Raw genomic sequence first — 15,514 nt, forward strand, 5'->3', positions numbered from 1 at the left:
TTCCACACTTAGATGGGAAATTGCATATAATAAAGGTGAATGGATACAAGAAATATGAATCTAGAATCATGATGGTAGTAAAAAACACTTGGATGAGGGAAGAAGAAACCATCGAGATACCTTGTATGGACAACGAAGAAGGTCCCCTTGGATATTTGCTCAAGTTTATGCCCAACGAGCATGAATTTGCTATTGGACTAGGGGGTGGCTAACTATATGAGGCCTTTTCCCAAGAGCCTATGTAGGACTAGGGATAGAATGGTGACACATGGATAAGCCCTAAAAGGCAAAGAAGGGACCGGTTTTGTGTTTTGGCAAGACAAATAAGGATGGTCTTAGCAATTACAGTTCTTATGCTTTGTAGAAGAGAGTTCTAGGGTTTTCTCCCATGACTAGAAATAGTTTTCCATGATCCATGAATACCTATTGGAAGAGTTCTAAGGGATTTAGGCTTGGTACAAAGACCATGTCTAGTATACTAGTTCAAGACTTGATATCTTGGCAATGAAAGAATGTGTATCACACCATTTTACATGATAGCATGGTAGGTTAGACCAAAGATCAATGACCTTGTGTCAACCCCACTTTTTGGTCTACGAGATAGAAGACAAGCCACATGCCGTGTTGTGGAGGCTCTGTTTTCCTACAATGGCTACCCTACATCCCACCATTGCCAACCAATGCATGTCAGGTGATGTCCTACGACTACTCCTTCCTACATCCACTTTGTCCTACATGAACGTCTATTGTGCCAGCTCCACATCTGTTGTACCTATGCCTACTATGCACAACATCAACCTATGTGAGCTTGCATCTCCAATAGCTCCTACGCCTTGATGGAAGGTTTGAAGATAACTGAGATGTATCAGGCTCTTGATGTTTTGGGTCTTGACATGAACCTGGAGGAACTTGTAGTGGAAGAATATATGGTGCCTTGCACTGAAGAGATGGCTCTCATCCTTCCTGAGGTTCGACCATTTGTCAAACACATCAATCTTCTCCATGAGCAATCTCCGACTGCCCCTGAGGCCCCTAATTTAGGTGATTCTTTGTAGTACTCCTATGCCCAGGTGGCTTCTCCTTTACAGGATTCGCAAGAACCAAATTGGAAATAATTGCTTGAGTTTGCAAATTCTCTATTAGAAGAGTATGGCGAGCACAATCATCAAGTTATTCCTGCCTACGTGGAGGAAGAGATTTTGGATACACATGTGAATGCTCAAGAGGTTGTTTGCTCCTTTCTACTTTCCATGAACGAGGTGTCATTCTTTTCTTCACTAGTTGGATATCTTTTCTCACTAGGATCCTTTTGTGGCTAACATCTCTTCTTCAAGCTGAGTATATGGGGGAGATTTTTGGTGGTCCATGTGGTTTCTATGAGCTTGTGCTTCATTCTTCTCCTTGAAACAAGATTTTCACTCCCTCTTCTTCGAGAAATAGTTGGTGCACATTGTTCATGGCATCCCATGGCAGATTTCCAAGGCTTTCTCAAATATGCATACCCAATGTGGGTGAAAGTGGAGTGTTGCTCGACGGTTTATTAGGCCCTTCTAAAGGATGCTATGGCTACAATGGGTTATGTATGGGTGCCCCCCCTCTAAATGCAACTAATAGAAATCGAATGTGCATGCTATGGGACACAACCAGAAAAAGACCTAAATGGTTGTGCCTCAATCATAGTGGTATGAAGCCTCTTTGATTTCACCTCAAGTTGGTGCCTCGTTGGATCAACCTATGGATAAAGATCAAAGCACACCCGCCCATTCTGAGTAGCAAATTGTTCGACCTACCCAGTCTAAGGTCAAGCAACCTACACCTCCATCCGCACGGATGGACAAAAGCTCGACAAAATAAAGGTAAAGAGAAGGTCCTTATGCCCACAGTACCTATTGATCCTTCTTCATCGTAGGACCCCCTTCACACTTATTCACATCATTGAGACAAGTCTTGTCATGCACCTTTTGTTCAAGTTCCTACCACCCCCAAGGATACTCAACCCCCCAAATAATAACAATCACAACATAGTGCTTGCGATCCTCCAACCTAGCTTGCTTTCGATGCTATCTGTCAAGTCATCACACCTTGGGATCGAAAGTATCCAAGCTGTGCTTCCCACCTTGCAAATGGGCCTTTCTCCTCCAGCTAAATATCAAAGGCCCAACCCCTTCGCTATGCTAGGAGACTTCTTTGATGATGGTGTATTGGAGACATTTGCAACAAAGGCTCATGTTCCTGCGGCCAAATCCCACCATTGCTTGATCCTTTCTATCTGTCTAGTTCTAGGGTGCCTTTTTCACTCTCTTAGTTTTACACTTGCTAAATCCATTGTATTTGGTTCATATATGATGGCCTGGTGCTGCCCTATACTTTGTAACATTGTTATCTTGTACTTTTTTCCATAGTTAAAATAATTACTCATTACAAAGAGAGAGAGAGAGAGAGAGTGAGAGTAGGTCTTGTAATCCTGTACCTTTTTCACTTTTTAATACAATTACCTTTTACGAAAAGAAAAGAAAAAGAGAGAGTAGATCTTGTTCAACATGTTGATCTTCTCCATAGAGAGGATTTAGCTCCTTGACATATGACAATCTCTTCTACTTCTTTGCCATGACTTTTGTATCTTTCCTATGATCCAACTTTTGTACTCCTATGATTATATATGATATAGTCTAAATACTCATTACAAAGAGAGAAAGAAAGAAAGATATATTAACCTCTACGTAAGGCCAATGTGGCCTATGAGACAAAATCCAGAGTACATCCATGTCTAATGGCATCTCATCAATAAGGTAAAGATAACATTAAAAATAAGTAGGTGGCCTATAAAACCATGCTGAGAATAACTATACAATGGGACTATACTAGGGTTGAACCATGTGTAGTGTTGTCCCATCGGTAGAAAACAAAAGAAAATGAGAACCAAATCTGATAAAACCATGTATAAAAATGTGGTGGAGACTATAGGCTAAAGCTAATCTCAAGAAAAGGAGTACCATATCTGATAGAACCATGTACGAAAATGTGGTGGAGACTATAGGCTACAGCTAATCTCAAGATCTACACATGATCTCAACTATAATGCGGTTCCTAGCAGCTTCATTGATATCCCTAGTGGTGAGTCTTCAGTGTCTCGTGATAATGGCTCTGATCCTGCGGCCTCCTCGGATGTGGTCCTAGTAGATGAGGTCGTCGTGCTTGACAAAGGAAAATGGCTCTATCCAATGTGACTCCACAGCGTGGCATTTAAAGTGTCTGGCAGGATGGCTCCATCTCTACCAAGCTAGTGGTGTCAATAAGCTCTCTGTGTGGGTCCCTCTAGATGAGTTGGCCTCCTATCTCGCAGTAGTATTGTGTCGTGCCTCTGGAGCTCCTAGAGAAAAAGACCTAGGCATCTCTGGTCCTCCTACGGCCTATTTCATCTATGTCGATCTCTTTGAACATGATATTATCATGCATATAAAAGTCACTCTATCTATCTCTAGTGCGTGCACTGAAATTTCCTACTAATAATGTCCCCAATGCTAGCATATCTCATTATATCCTCGCAAAGTATATCAAAAGGAGATCCATACTGTGTTTCATAGTTAGAGCTTGCAAGAGGAAAGTAGCATATTGCAATGCATCACTTGCACTATCCTTTTGAGGTCTTCCTGGTATAGTATGGCCACACCTCCAGAACACCTAGTGATTCCTGGTTTTCTAGCTACTAGACGAAATGCACTTTCCCACCTATATCCCTGCACGTCTAGTAATCAGCTACCTTTACATTGGTGTGTTTCTATGTGCATTGCTATATCTATGTTTCGGAAGCTATCTTCAAAGTAACCAGCATCCAAACGTAGGGCTCCATTACAATTCCATATTGACATCTGAAGTGTCGCATAGGCCTCGTACTATCATGAAGTCCTTTTGTCAGTAATGATGACTCGTCCATCCCTATAAACAGCCCATTTTCCCTCTTTGCAAGCCTCCAATACTTGGGCATGTGGTCCTAATCCAAAGTTACAAAGGTCCAAAAACTACAAAGGGAGTGGACCATGAAAGGGAAACCCAATGACTCATTGCGAATTGGATGGTTTTCGAGCTTGATTTTTACATATCACTCAGATAATCCCAGCCAAATAACTTTCCTGTCCAAGAGCAAGCCTGGGTGTCCAAATAGAAAACCACCCATCATGGCTAACCCCTTGTGATGCTGCTACAAGTCAAATTCTCATCCATCTGTAAACCCATCGTTGGAAGTTGTCTTCTCTTGCATCGATAAATACGTTTGCTGAAGCATTAGTGAAAAGAAATGATATCTAAGATCAACAATCTCCATCTAGGAAAGCCCTGTCTAGGTGCAACAAAGCATACTCTAACAGAGACATCATATTTAAAAAGCTGCTTTTCAGACTGTACAGTTTAATCCCAGAAGGCTGATAGTTAAAGAAGGCATTTGTTTTCTTTTGTCCTTTGAGTAAATATTCTACTTGAGCAATGTAATTACAAAAACACAGAGTGAAATGTGGTACTCTGATAAATTACAGGGCGAGATTCCCAGAAAAGCTTGTAGTCTGGTAAGAAGCTCAACATGGATGCAAGATAATTACTCCACAAATGTCTCATAGATGGTTTTACAATCTCTTGGGGCAAAGAATATTCGACATGAAGTTGTAGACCTGTCTGGACATCCGCATACTTCATACTTCTGGCATACTTCAAGGATCCTGTGAGGCACTTCAGCTCTCGGGTCTCTTGTACAGAGTCTTTATCATGGACAACTGGAATTTGGAGCCCATAATGAAGTCTACCTAAAAAGACCTGGGAGGACAGTTCAGGCATATTGTTTTACCGTCTTTGAATCATTTGTTTTCGGCAGATGCAGCTTAGGGTTTAGGATGCCTCCATATTTTTTAGACTGTATGTCTGCCCACTGAGAGTTGCTCGCTTCATCCGTATGAGTAATTCCTTCTGTGCAAAGCATCTATTTTCTTGCACCATAGTAAAGCTCCATGTAATCTAAAGCAGGCCGGTTCCATGACCAATCTTGTTCCATAACTTGTTTGCAAAGACTGTTAAACCAGTCTCGAGCATTATACCATGAGGAAAGAGCTCTGTATGGATCATACATTTTTATTTCAGCTAAAGCAAAGATTGATACTCAACAACTAAAATATCAACAAAAAAAAGCAGTAGAAAGTAAGAAAAGAAAGTTATTGATGTACCTGTTCAAGGCATAATCAACTCCAGGTGCATCTGTGCCATCAAAGCTAAAACCATTTGGCTCAATGCCTTGGAATAAACCACGATCCCTATCGTGATCCACATCAAAAACAGTGTCATTCAGCCCTGCAAAAAGAAGAGATCATCAATTCTATTGCTTTGCTGGTAAATGCATGGATACATGGTGATCCATCTCTGGTTGTGTCCCTCTCTTTCAATTGCATTGCATCACTTGCATGCACACACAATGCTCTCTCCCTTCTCCCCTAATTAACCACCTTTCCTTACCCCACCATCATCCTGCTGTCTATTTTATACATATCAGCACCAAATCTGGTTTATCACACTTGCTCTCTTTTCTCCGTGAAGTTTAGCACATTGTCTCTCTCATCCCATTGGCTGAGGACAGACCAGCAGATGGACAGATATTCCAATGGAGGACATGATATGCCAGCTCTCTAGCAAAGAGCCCAAGGAAGAAGAGCATTACATAAGCATATATACAGTGTGCTATGACATATGGAGAAGGTAAGGTATTATTGCCTCTTCTGTGAGGGCTTAAACCTCTCTGCTGTGTCATGAAGTATGAGGACCAAAGATGTGTGGGGTTTTTCATCCTGAAGCTCTAAAGGCACTGCCCAGCACTAATACAAGATAGGAGACCAGCTCACCCAAAGGAAACCAGGCAGAGAGCGCAAAATCACACTAGACAAGGCCATTGCACTTTATTGAGCACAACTTTGACCACCTGGTCCAACTAAGGAGCCCATATCATAGTCAGATTGGAGCCATCATTGCAAGGCACAAGAGACTCACCCCTCGACACATCAATTGAGTGGCCCTGGACCACATCATAGCCGGGAGCATGTGCTGACCTTGAGATTTATATTAGGATTTCCCAATTCTGGATAGTGCCCAATGTAATTTGTGTGGTGTGGACACTTATTAAAGTGTCAATGTAGAGTGTGTACACCTAGTGTCTTAGGACATTAAAGTAGTGACGCTAGGCTCTAAAGTAAATAAACCTAGCTCTAGTTAGTTGGTGGAAGTGTGGTTAGGTCAACCTTAGACCTAAACCTTAGTTGCACTTTCATCTTTCTTTTCAGTTCAGCAAGTACACTCTTGTTCAGCTCACACACTGTCTACTCTCTTGTTTCTCTCTCCTCCATACCTAGCAACTTGCTCTCACATTTGGTACTAGAGCACTCCATCCACATCGTCACCGGTTTCGATAGCCGAGGAGGAGCTAAGACTGTCAAGCCACCCAAGAAGGAGGAACTCGGACAGTGCCACCAGTTCAGCCAGCTGCTGCTCCACTATGCATGCTGCCTGCCTGCGCAGCTCCCAGCACCCTGTCCGCTAGCCTGCTCCTGCCTGGACTGTCTTAGCCTGCTGTGCACCCTACACAGCTGAGACAACGCCAGCGCCTCACCCAGTCCACCTCTGCCCAGCAGCTGTGCCACCTGTCATCTGCTCTATTGTGCTGCCTGCTGGCAGCCTTTGTACTGTGCTGCCCGTGCAGCACATGCCTGCTGCCCTAGTCTCAGCACCACCCAGTGCTGCCCCTCCTGCCTACTCTACCTAGGCTGCCGGTTGTAGATCTGCCATCTGCACCCTCCACCACTAGCTTGTACACAGTGTGCCCTCCCTGTCTGCCATCACAACGCTGCCCCAGTACAGCCGCCAATTGGCCGTCTGCCGTCCTTACTCCTGTGCGCCACCACTACAGCCCTCGTATCAACCAACACACTTCCAGAGGAGGAATACACGCTTAGAAATTTCGGTCCAGGATACTATGGATCCATTGGATATAGTCCCGGGTCCATACATGGACATGGAAAAAGATGCACTAGAAGATCATGGTAACTTGCACCGATGAGATGGCTTCGCCCCACCTTGATGTCCAGCCATCTGTCAAATGTAGCAAGCATCTCCACGAGGACTCTATTGCTGCTTCTAAGGCCCCAAACCTAGGTGACTCTCCACCTTGCTCATACGCTCAGGTGGCTTCCGCTTCATAGGAGTTGCAAGAACCAAATTGGGAACAATTGCTCAAGTTCATGAATCGAGCTATCCCTGCCTATGCACAAGAGGAGGTTTTGGATACACAAGCACCCACTCAAGAGGTTCTTCATTCCTTCTCAACTTTTCATGAGGCGTGATTCTCTTCTTCACCGGTTGGATTCCCGTGCTTACCAACATCCGTCAATGGCTGGCTGACCTCCATTCTTCACGCTAAGTGTGTGGAGATCTTTACTAGCCTGGGCGGATTTTATGAGGTCATGCTTCTCTCTGCTTTGACCTAGGATTTCCTCCCCCAAGAGTGGCCCCACTTCTTTGAGATACAATTGGTGCATATTGTCTCGTGACGTCCATGACAGAATTTCAATGTTTGCTAAAGCACCAATGTCCACTGTGGTTGGAAGTGGAGGATTGCACGGCTATCTATTGGACCCTTCTAAAGGATCCAATGGCTGCCAACAGCCATGTGTTGGTACCCCCCAGTCTAAAGGTAGCCAGCAGAAACAGAGTATGCATGATGTGGGATAATGCCAAGAAATAACCCAGTTGGTTGTGCCTCAATTGTACGGGCGTGCGGCCTCTTTGCTTCTAGCTCAAGCGGGGTACTTTTGCTAGACATGGTTTCTCCTACGGTCAACTAAATCACTTCATAGCCAAATGTCCAAATTGCAAGAGTACCTTGGTGAATCGGCCCATGGATAGAGACCAACACACGCCCCCTCACACCTACCCCCCACCGGGGAGCAATTGTGCCGAGCAACAAATTATTTAGCCCAACCCGCAAGCAAGCTACTCCTCCAGATTTGGAAACACCAAGATCGACGCAATAAAGAACAAGCAAAGGAGACTTCATGTCCGTAGTACTTGCTGCCCCTTCTTCTTAGAACCCCCTCCGCACCTGTTCGCGTCGCCGAGACAAATCCTCGAATGTGCCTACTACTCAAGTTCCTACTATTGCCAAGGACCTCCCACCCCCAATAGAGCAACAGCAATAGCAACAATCGACTCAGCCATCACCACACATCCAAAACCCTCCAGCTCAGCTAGCCTTTGATGCTACCAATAGAGTCATCACTCCATGGGATCACAAGTATCCACGTTCTAACTCCCACTCTGCAGAAGCACCTTCCTCCTCACAAGCCAACCATCAAAGACCCAATCCTTTGCGGTGTTGGGAGACTTCTTTGAAGATGGTATACTCGAAACATTGGCAACGAAGGCCCAAGCCCATGCGACAAAATCCCATCAAACCTCTTGATCCTTTGTGTCAATCTAGTCTTGAAGTGCCTTTTGCACTCTCGTCTTTTGTTTTGCTGAATCCATTGTATCTGATGGCTTAGAGCCTCCCTACACTTTGTAATCTCATTATCCTGTACTTTTTGTTAAATCAAAGATGGCAGCTATCAGCTTAGCACACACAGTGTGAACAATAGAGAGAGTGAGAGTGTAGACACGGCTCCACACTTAATTAGATTCAAAGTGTGTAAGTGAAAGTACAAAAGTACAACCCTTGCACTTTAGGGTTGTGTAAGTGCCTTAAGGTCCATTCACACACGAAATTGTGTAATGTGTGATAAGTGACCGAAACTGTGTAACGTAAATAGACAAATAAGAGGTAATATGAATAGGGACAAAACAATTTCTTACAGAGAGTAAAAAGTGCCCCAGTGTCCTACCGCGGATCACCGACACTCCTATGTGAGCATAGGCATGAGTAAAACCCAACAAACCCCCCCGGAGTGAAGAGTGATCAATATATAAGAATCATCCACTAGAGCATATCCAATTTAAAGCATTGCGAAATACTTCAAATTTGTCGCGAGAAAAAGCTTTGATGAAGATGTCTACCAAATTGATGTTGGAGGATAGTAGACAAGGCTGGTATCCCCTGCATGTAGCCTCTCTCTAATAAAGTGATAATGTATCTCTATGTGTTTCATGCGCGCATGAAACTGGGTTCCGTGCCACTGCAATGGCACTCTAACTGTCAATAAAAAAAGGAGTAGGCTCTGTGAGACAGATACATCAAGTTCAGCCAACAAATGTCTCAACCATACACATTGAATTGTAGTAGTGAAAGCTGCCTTGTATTCAGCTTCACAAGACAATGTGGCAGCAATGGATTGTTTCTTGCTAAGCCAAGAAATGGAAGAAAAGCCCAAAAAGAAACAATTTCCACTTGTAGAGTGTCGAGAATCAAAATCTCCAACCCAATCGAAATCATTGTAAGCATATAACTGCAATGGCACCCCCTTGGCATAAAGCGATCCAAGAGTCCTAGTGCTCTACAAGTAACAAAAAACACGCTTCACAGCTTGCCAATGTGACATGTGTAGGCTGTCCATATATCTGCTTATCGCTGAAATTGCAAACTAAATATGTGGTCTTGTGTTGCATAAATAAATGAGACATCCAACTGCTGGAGCATATGTATGAGGGTCAAACATGTCACTATCATCATGCAAGGACTGTTTAAGTCCAGTCTCCATTGGTGTGCTTACTGGTTTGCAATCTTGAAAGCCAAATCTCTCAAGGACTTTATCAATCATAGAAACAAGGGATGGGGGACGGGAACGGGGTCGGGAACAAGGGTCGGCCAAAACCAAGGAACAGGGACGGCGGCGGGGGGGGGGGGGGGGGGGGGGGGGGCGTAACGGCATATTTAAAAAATGCATTTTCACATATAAAACAGTTTTCAGCTCATCACATTGGACTCTACTACAATGAAATAAATAAAAAAGCACAGTTTGAGCTTTAAAAACATCATTTTTCATTGAATTTTATCAGCATATTACATAACGAACATGAGATGGGCAAATGACAAATACAAACCATATACAAAATGAACTTTAGCATTGAATTAGCCCAAATCTAGAGGAAATTATCATCATCTGCAACAAAATGAGCATCTACAAGCTGTGGCAATAGGTCATAACATCATATAGGTAGCTAGCAACTGGATACCAAACTATAACCAGTCATAAGCCTAGAACCAACATACAAAATGAACTCTATCAAGGAATAAGGCCAAATCTAAAGGAAATCATCATCATCTCCAACAAAATGCGCATCTGCAGCTCTTGAAGTGCTAGCCTCATGATCATGGGTACCATGCATAGTCTCCATAAAACGAGTATCTCCTCCTCCTGCTCCATCTCCCATTGGGTAAATGCATCGGCATGTGATGTAACACTTCTACAAAGCATTCTAAAGTTGGCACTCACAAAGACCAAGTCATTTGCTTTTTCTACTCCAAGGCAATTCCTCTTCTTTGAAGTAATATGACTGAATATGCTCCATAATTGCTCCAAGCAAGAGGAGCTTAAGATACGAACAATCAACTTCTGCAACTCTGGCCCATCTGATCCAAAATCCTCCCACCACAACGGTGCCCCATCCTTGCATCGGTCATGTAGAGCATCCACACAACCATAAGAGTTTTTTGCTCATCTATAGAGAGCAAGCTGATCTCTAATTTTGCGCCTAGTGTTAACATCAGGCACTATGCGCTCAAGAATTTACCTCCAATGGAGATTGACCTCAGCATCATTTTCATGATCCTTACCCTGAAACTCAGGATCAAAACAAATGTAGCTGAATGCAAAGGTGAGCTATAGGCATTCCACCTCTCAATACGCAAATCATGTATCTCCTCATATTGCTCAGCATCAAGCACTAAATCTTTTAACTTTTCAATCATCCTATCCATCGCCTCATACACTTTGCCAATACATGGCTGCATACCATCAACAAGTCTCAACAACTATACAATAGGCGCAACCATTGCATCAATTTTTTTTACATTATCCCAAAATTCATTGCTCTCTGCATTTTCTCTACATGTCATGCCCACAAGAGTGATTGCCAATGAAGAAGTACTAAACTCGTCCCTGACAAACAACTGTCTCACTGCACCCATGCATTCTTTGAGGCATCCCAACATCAAAAAGTTGTAGGCAAACCATGTATCTGGATACTTCAACAACATCTTTTTTAACCTTTTGGTAAACTCATAGCGAAGGTATTGGTGATTTAAAATAAAAGTAACCATTTGATTTGCATCATATATCACAGGGTGAACCCATGATAACTCACCAATATCCTTCAAAAGGTTATTCAAGCAATGTGCCATGCAATAAGAAAATGTGATATGCTTATACACTCCCTGAACAATGGACCTACTGCCCTATTTGTGGGCTCACCATCAACCACAAAGCCAACCACCAAATGTGGCCCAACAATCTCAATGGCAAAAATCCACTTTGTTTCAAGTCGATCTGCAAACTTCCTAGTCCCTGAAGCATCATGGGATGACATTAAATACATCTCCTCTCGAGAATAAGCTACAATGCCATGTATAGATCTCTTTCTCATGTCACTCCACCCATCAACAATAAGTGTGACACCATTTTTCTCCTAATCTCTCTTTATGCTTGCTACAGCTTGCTCCACAGCACCCTTTTCTTTATCGAGCAAGGTAGTGCGTAGAGTCTCAAAAGAGGGGGCCACATAGTTAGGCCCATACTCTCCAACCTTCTTCAACATGGCTCTAAATTACTCCAACCTAGGGATATAAAATAATAAACACAATAATTATCATGATGACATGATTTTAGAATAAGTTATAAGTTTATATTATATAAGTTATAAATTTAAAAATTATATTATTTAAGGGATAAAAAATGTAAATAGTAAAGACTCAAGCATATCAATTTGTCAAGACTCAAAACCTGGCTGTATGAAAGGCAATATGGTCATGGTGAAAAAAACGAGCCACTGCTGAATCTATCTCCTCTTTTTTTATTAGGTTCCAACTTTCCTCAAGAGAAGTCTGGCGTCTAATGGTCGAGGACGAAGGCACTGATGGTGAATATGGACTCAATCCAGCCACTCCATGTGGTGTGGATACCACACTCACTACTGTAGATGAAGCTCTAGGCCTATCAGTTGCTGCTACTGCCGCTAACACAAGTGTAGCTAGATCAACCACAACTCGTGCACGCCTCAATGCAAATAGAGCCTCTTGTTTAACCACACGATCTAGAAGCTCCCTTCTCTTCTCCGACGTGACATTGAAACAAAATTGCACTTCCAATCTTGACTCATGCAATAAATGGGCCCTTATTTTATTTGCACCACTCGTACGCCGATATGGACACAGCTTGCATGACCAAGGGCGTTATCCATCTCCACTTGATGGGCGTTCAGTATTTACCTCATCCCATTACGACCATGTGTCAGAGCGTCTGCCTCTTCCTCCGACCCGACAAGCCGGTCATGAAGAAGCCATGTTGGTTGCAAAATTGCTCACTGTGGTACTCGGTGTCAGAGGGGTTTTTGTCGAAAGGTCCTATCCACCATGGATCAGAGATAGAAGAAAGTAGAGATAGGAGATGAAAGAGAAGAAAATTAATAGACAAGAGACAAACACGATAAAGACAAAGCACAATGAATCAAATCAATATGTATTGATAGAACCTGAAATCCCTTGTATGGCACTACTCAAAAGGAATCTCCAAGCATTAGATCTCCTAGAGCTCCCACGTAGACCAAAAACGTGGATCAAACAACAGCTTTCTCTCTGCTGCTCAGAACCCAAATCTGATAGCTCCGTTGGCTCCGAAAGGGGGGGTGAGACCCTAGGACACCTGACCCAAAATCTCCTGGTTCACTCCTTCCTGTTCAAAGTGTTGTTTTCAACCTATCAACTCCAATCACGACGCGCGCGATTTCGCCCATCTTTCTTTTTTATGAAAAATCCCAAAAGTGGCTGAAAAAGCAACTTGCTTTTTGCATGCCATCCTAATCTAGAAGCTTTCCTAACTTTTTAGGATTTTTACAATAAATAATATCAAAAATAGGCTAAAATTGTCCAAAACTCTAGTATTTTTGGACTATCCATGCCAGGGACACTAGTACTAATGACTCACATCACATTGACTCTCTACATCAATTAGAAATTCGGATGATGATGCACTCCAGATTTTTTCACACTATGCCTGCGTAGTGCCACGACATTCATCCCCTTTGAACCTACACATCCTCCGGTATGTGCCAAAATCCTAGTTGTCACCAGATTTTGAGTCCTCATCATCCTCTACAACCATATCCATTGCTTCTTCATCTTCCATATCTTCATGGCTAGCCCCTATATCATGGTCACTATTTTCTTAGAATTCTGGCAACTCATAGGTAGTAGATTCCCGCCTTTTGAATAATTTGATTCTTTTCCCTACTATTGGAAGTTTTATGGCTGTCCCATCCAGCTCATTTAATGCATAAGTAGCATTATCAAACACCTATCTTACCACATAGGGTCCAAACCATCTTTTGGAAACTTTACCCATGGCACTATGCTGGTTATCTAAACTGCTATCATAAACCAATACCCAATCCCCATCTTGTATGGTTCTTGGCCTCAACCTATGTCTTTTGTTAAACCATTTCTTGTTCTGTATCCTTGTTGCCCTTAACTTTGCAACCGCTGCCTCTATGTTTTCTAACTTTCTTTCCAACTGTCTAATGCGTAAGGCCAATAACCCCTTTTGATTCAACTCCTCTTCCCAAGGTAGCACACTTGATGTGAGTGTCATCTCTTCTATCGGCATGATAGGTTTTTGACCATACATCAATTCAGCAAGCATATATCCTGTAACGGCACTATGAGTTGTTCTATCAATCCACAAAGCATAAGGGAGCAATCGTGGCCACTCTTTTACCTTCTCTCCACATGCTTTCGACGATACCTCCACAATAGGTGGATGACCTCTTTCACTTTTTCCATTTCCCTCAGGGTTATAAGCTGAAGTTAAAGCAAGATTTATCCCCAACCATGCAAAGAAATCATGAGCTTCATCTGCATCCACCTCACCCCTATCTGCTGTAATTTTTCCCACACAGGCATACCAGCAAAAAGTCTCTTCTAAGAGGAAAGTACACACTACATTTGTTGTCTTAGTACGTAGAGCTCTCCCTTCTACTTGATTAGTCAAGTCTTCAAGAGCAAATACAAGATATCTCATTTGCCAAAGACCTATAGGCATCGTAACTAAATCCACCACCCACTTAAAATGAAGAGACAATGGATATGTAGGCTGCAATCCATCCCGATGTCTCACAGATGAATACATTTGACATGTCGTACCTGTTTCCACAAAGTGAGCAACATTCTTATACATATCCTGCCACCAATATCTTTCTTTGATCTTTGCAAAAGTATCCCAACCACCTCTATGGCCAGCCCACAAGCTTTCATGAAATTCTTGCATAACATTTACTTGTGAGGCTTTGTCACCCAAAACCCACAATGGCATATCCTATTTCTTTTTATCATGTTTCCATAAGTATCCATCTTTTAAGAAAAACCCATAGGCTTTCCTCTTGATCCTGTTAAACTCCTCATCTAACCATTCATCTCTCTTTGTTAATGTACTGAGGTATTGACCAATTCTCAGCCACTCTCCTGCATATTTGTCTTCTGGTCTTCCAAAAGCACTTCTACACAAGATACAAAACATCTAAAGTGTCTTCTCTTTGTTGTCCAAGCTTCTGTTAATGTTGTAGCAACTCTTTGCATTGCTAAATTCACTCTTACAACATCATTTTCAGCCACAAGAAATTCATCTTCTTCCTCCTCATCCATCATCCCATCTTCATTCTCATAGCGTGCCCGAGATAACATGTGTGCCACTGGGTTATCTCTTCCTGCAATATGCTGAAATTCAGGGTTCAAAGATTTTATGTATGCAATCCACCAGAGCATAGCAATGTCCCGGGTAGCACAACTAGAAATCATACCCAATATCGCGGTCTCAATGACTACACGAGCACCCATAAAATACTCCTTATCACATTTAAGTGCTGTCATAATTCCCCATAATTCTCTTTTTACTTGTGGATACCTTCTCTATCGTTCAGCCAATACTTTAGCACCAAAGCAAATTGCATATCTTTGCCCCTCCTCATCATCTTACCCAATTGCCCATCCAATCCCGATTGGGCTTGTATCAACAGTAATAATGATAGACTTTCCATGTGCATAATCATCCTTTCTCAATGTAGGAGCAAATTTCGGCTGCTTCAATTTCTTCATTGCTTTCTGATGCTTCCTTTCCCAATGAAACCTTTGACCTTTCCTCAAGAGCTGATATAGAGCATCAACTACATGTGCAAAGTGAGGGATCCAAATCAAATAGAACACACATGCTCCCAAGAATCTACGCACCTCTGATACATTCGTGCATACATCTTGCATTCTATCAATCCCATATATTTTTGCTGGTGATGA

At 42.6% G+C, this 15,514-nt stretch overlaps 1 protein-coding gene across 5 annotated transcripts in view; it reads right to left on the reverse strand.

The window, feature by feature from the left end:
• Positions 1–4,385: 4,385 nt before the first annotated feature.
• SS3 (starch synthase 3) overlaps positions 4,386–15,514 on the reverse strand; it is a 125,958-nt gene continuing 114,829 nt past the window's right edge. For 4 of the 5 annotated variants that reach the window (XM_087683159.1, XM_087683158.1, XM_087683160.1 and 1 more), the window contains 2 exons: positions 5,208–5,331; positions 4,387–5,096 (listed from right to left, as the gene is read on the reverse strand). In XM_087683159.1, coding sequence (XP_087539285.1) covers positions 4,967–5,096; positions 5,208–5,331 — 254 coding nt within the window. In that variant the 3' untranslated portion in view covers positions 4,387–4,966. Of the gene's footprint in view, positions 5,097–5,207; positions 5,332–15,514 lie in introns of all 5 variants that reach the window. The other variant, XM_087683161.1, reaches the window with a different exon arrangement.

Source organism: Lygodium microphyllum, chromosome 8, assembly GCF_053477565.2.
Source record: "Lygodium microphyllum isolate KBCC chromosome 8, Lygodium_microphyllum_v1.1.10, whole genome shotgun sequence".
Taxonomy (NCBI): Eukaryota; Viridiplantae; Streptophyta; class Polypodiopsida; order Schizaeales; family Lygodiaceae; genus Lygodium; species Lygodium microphyllum.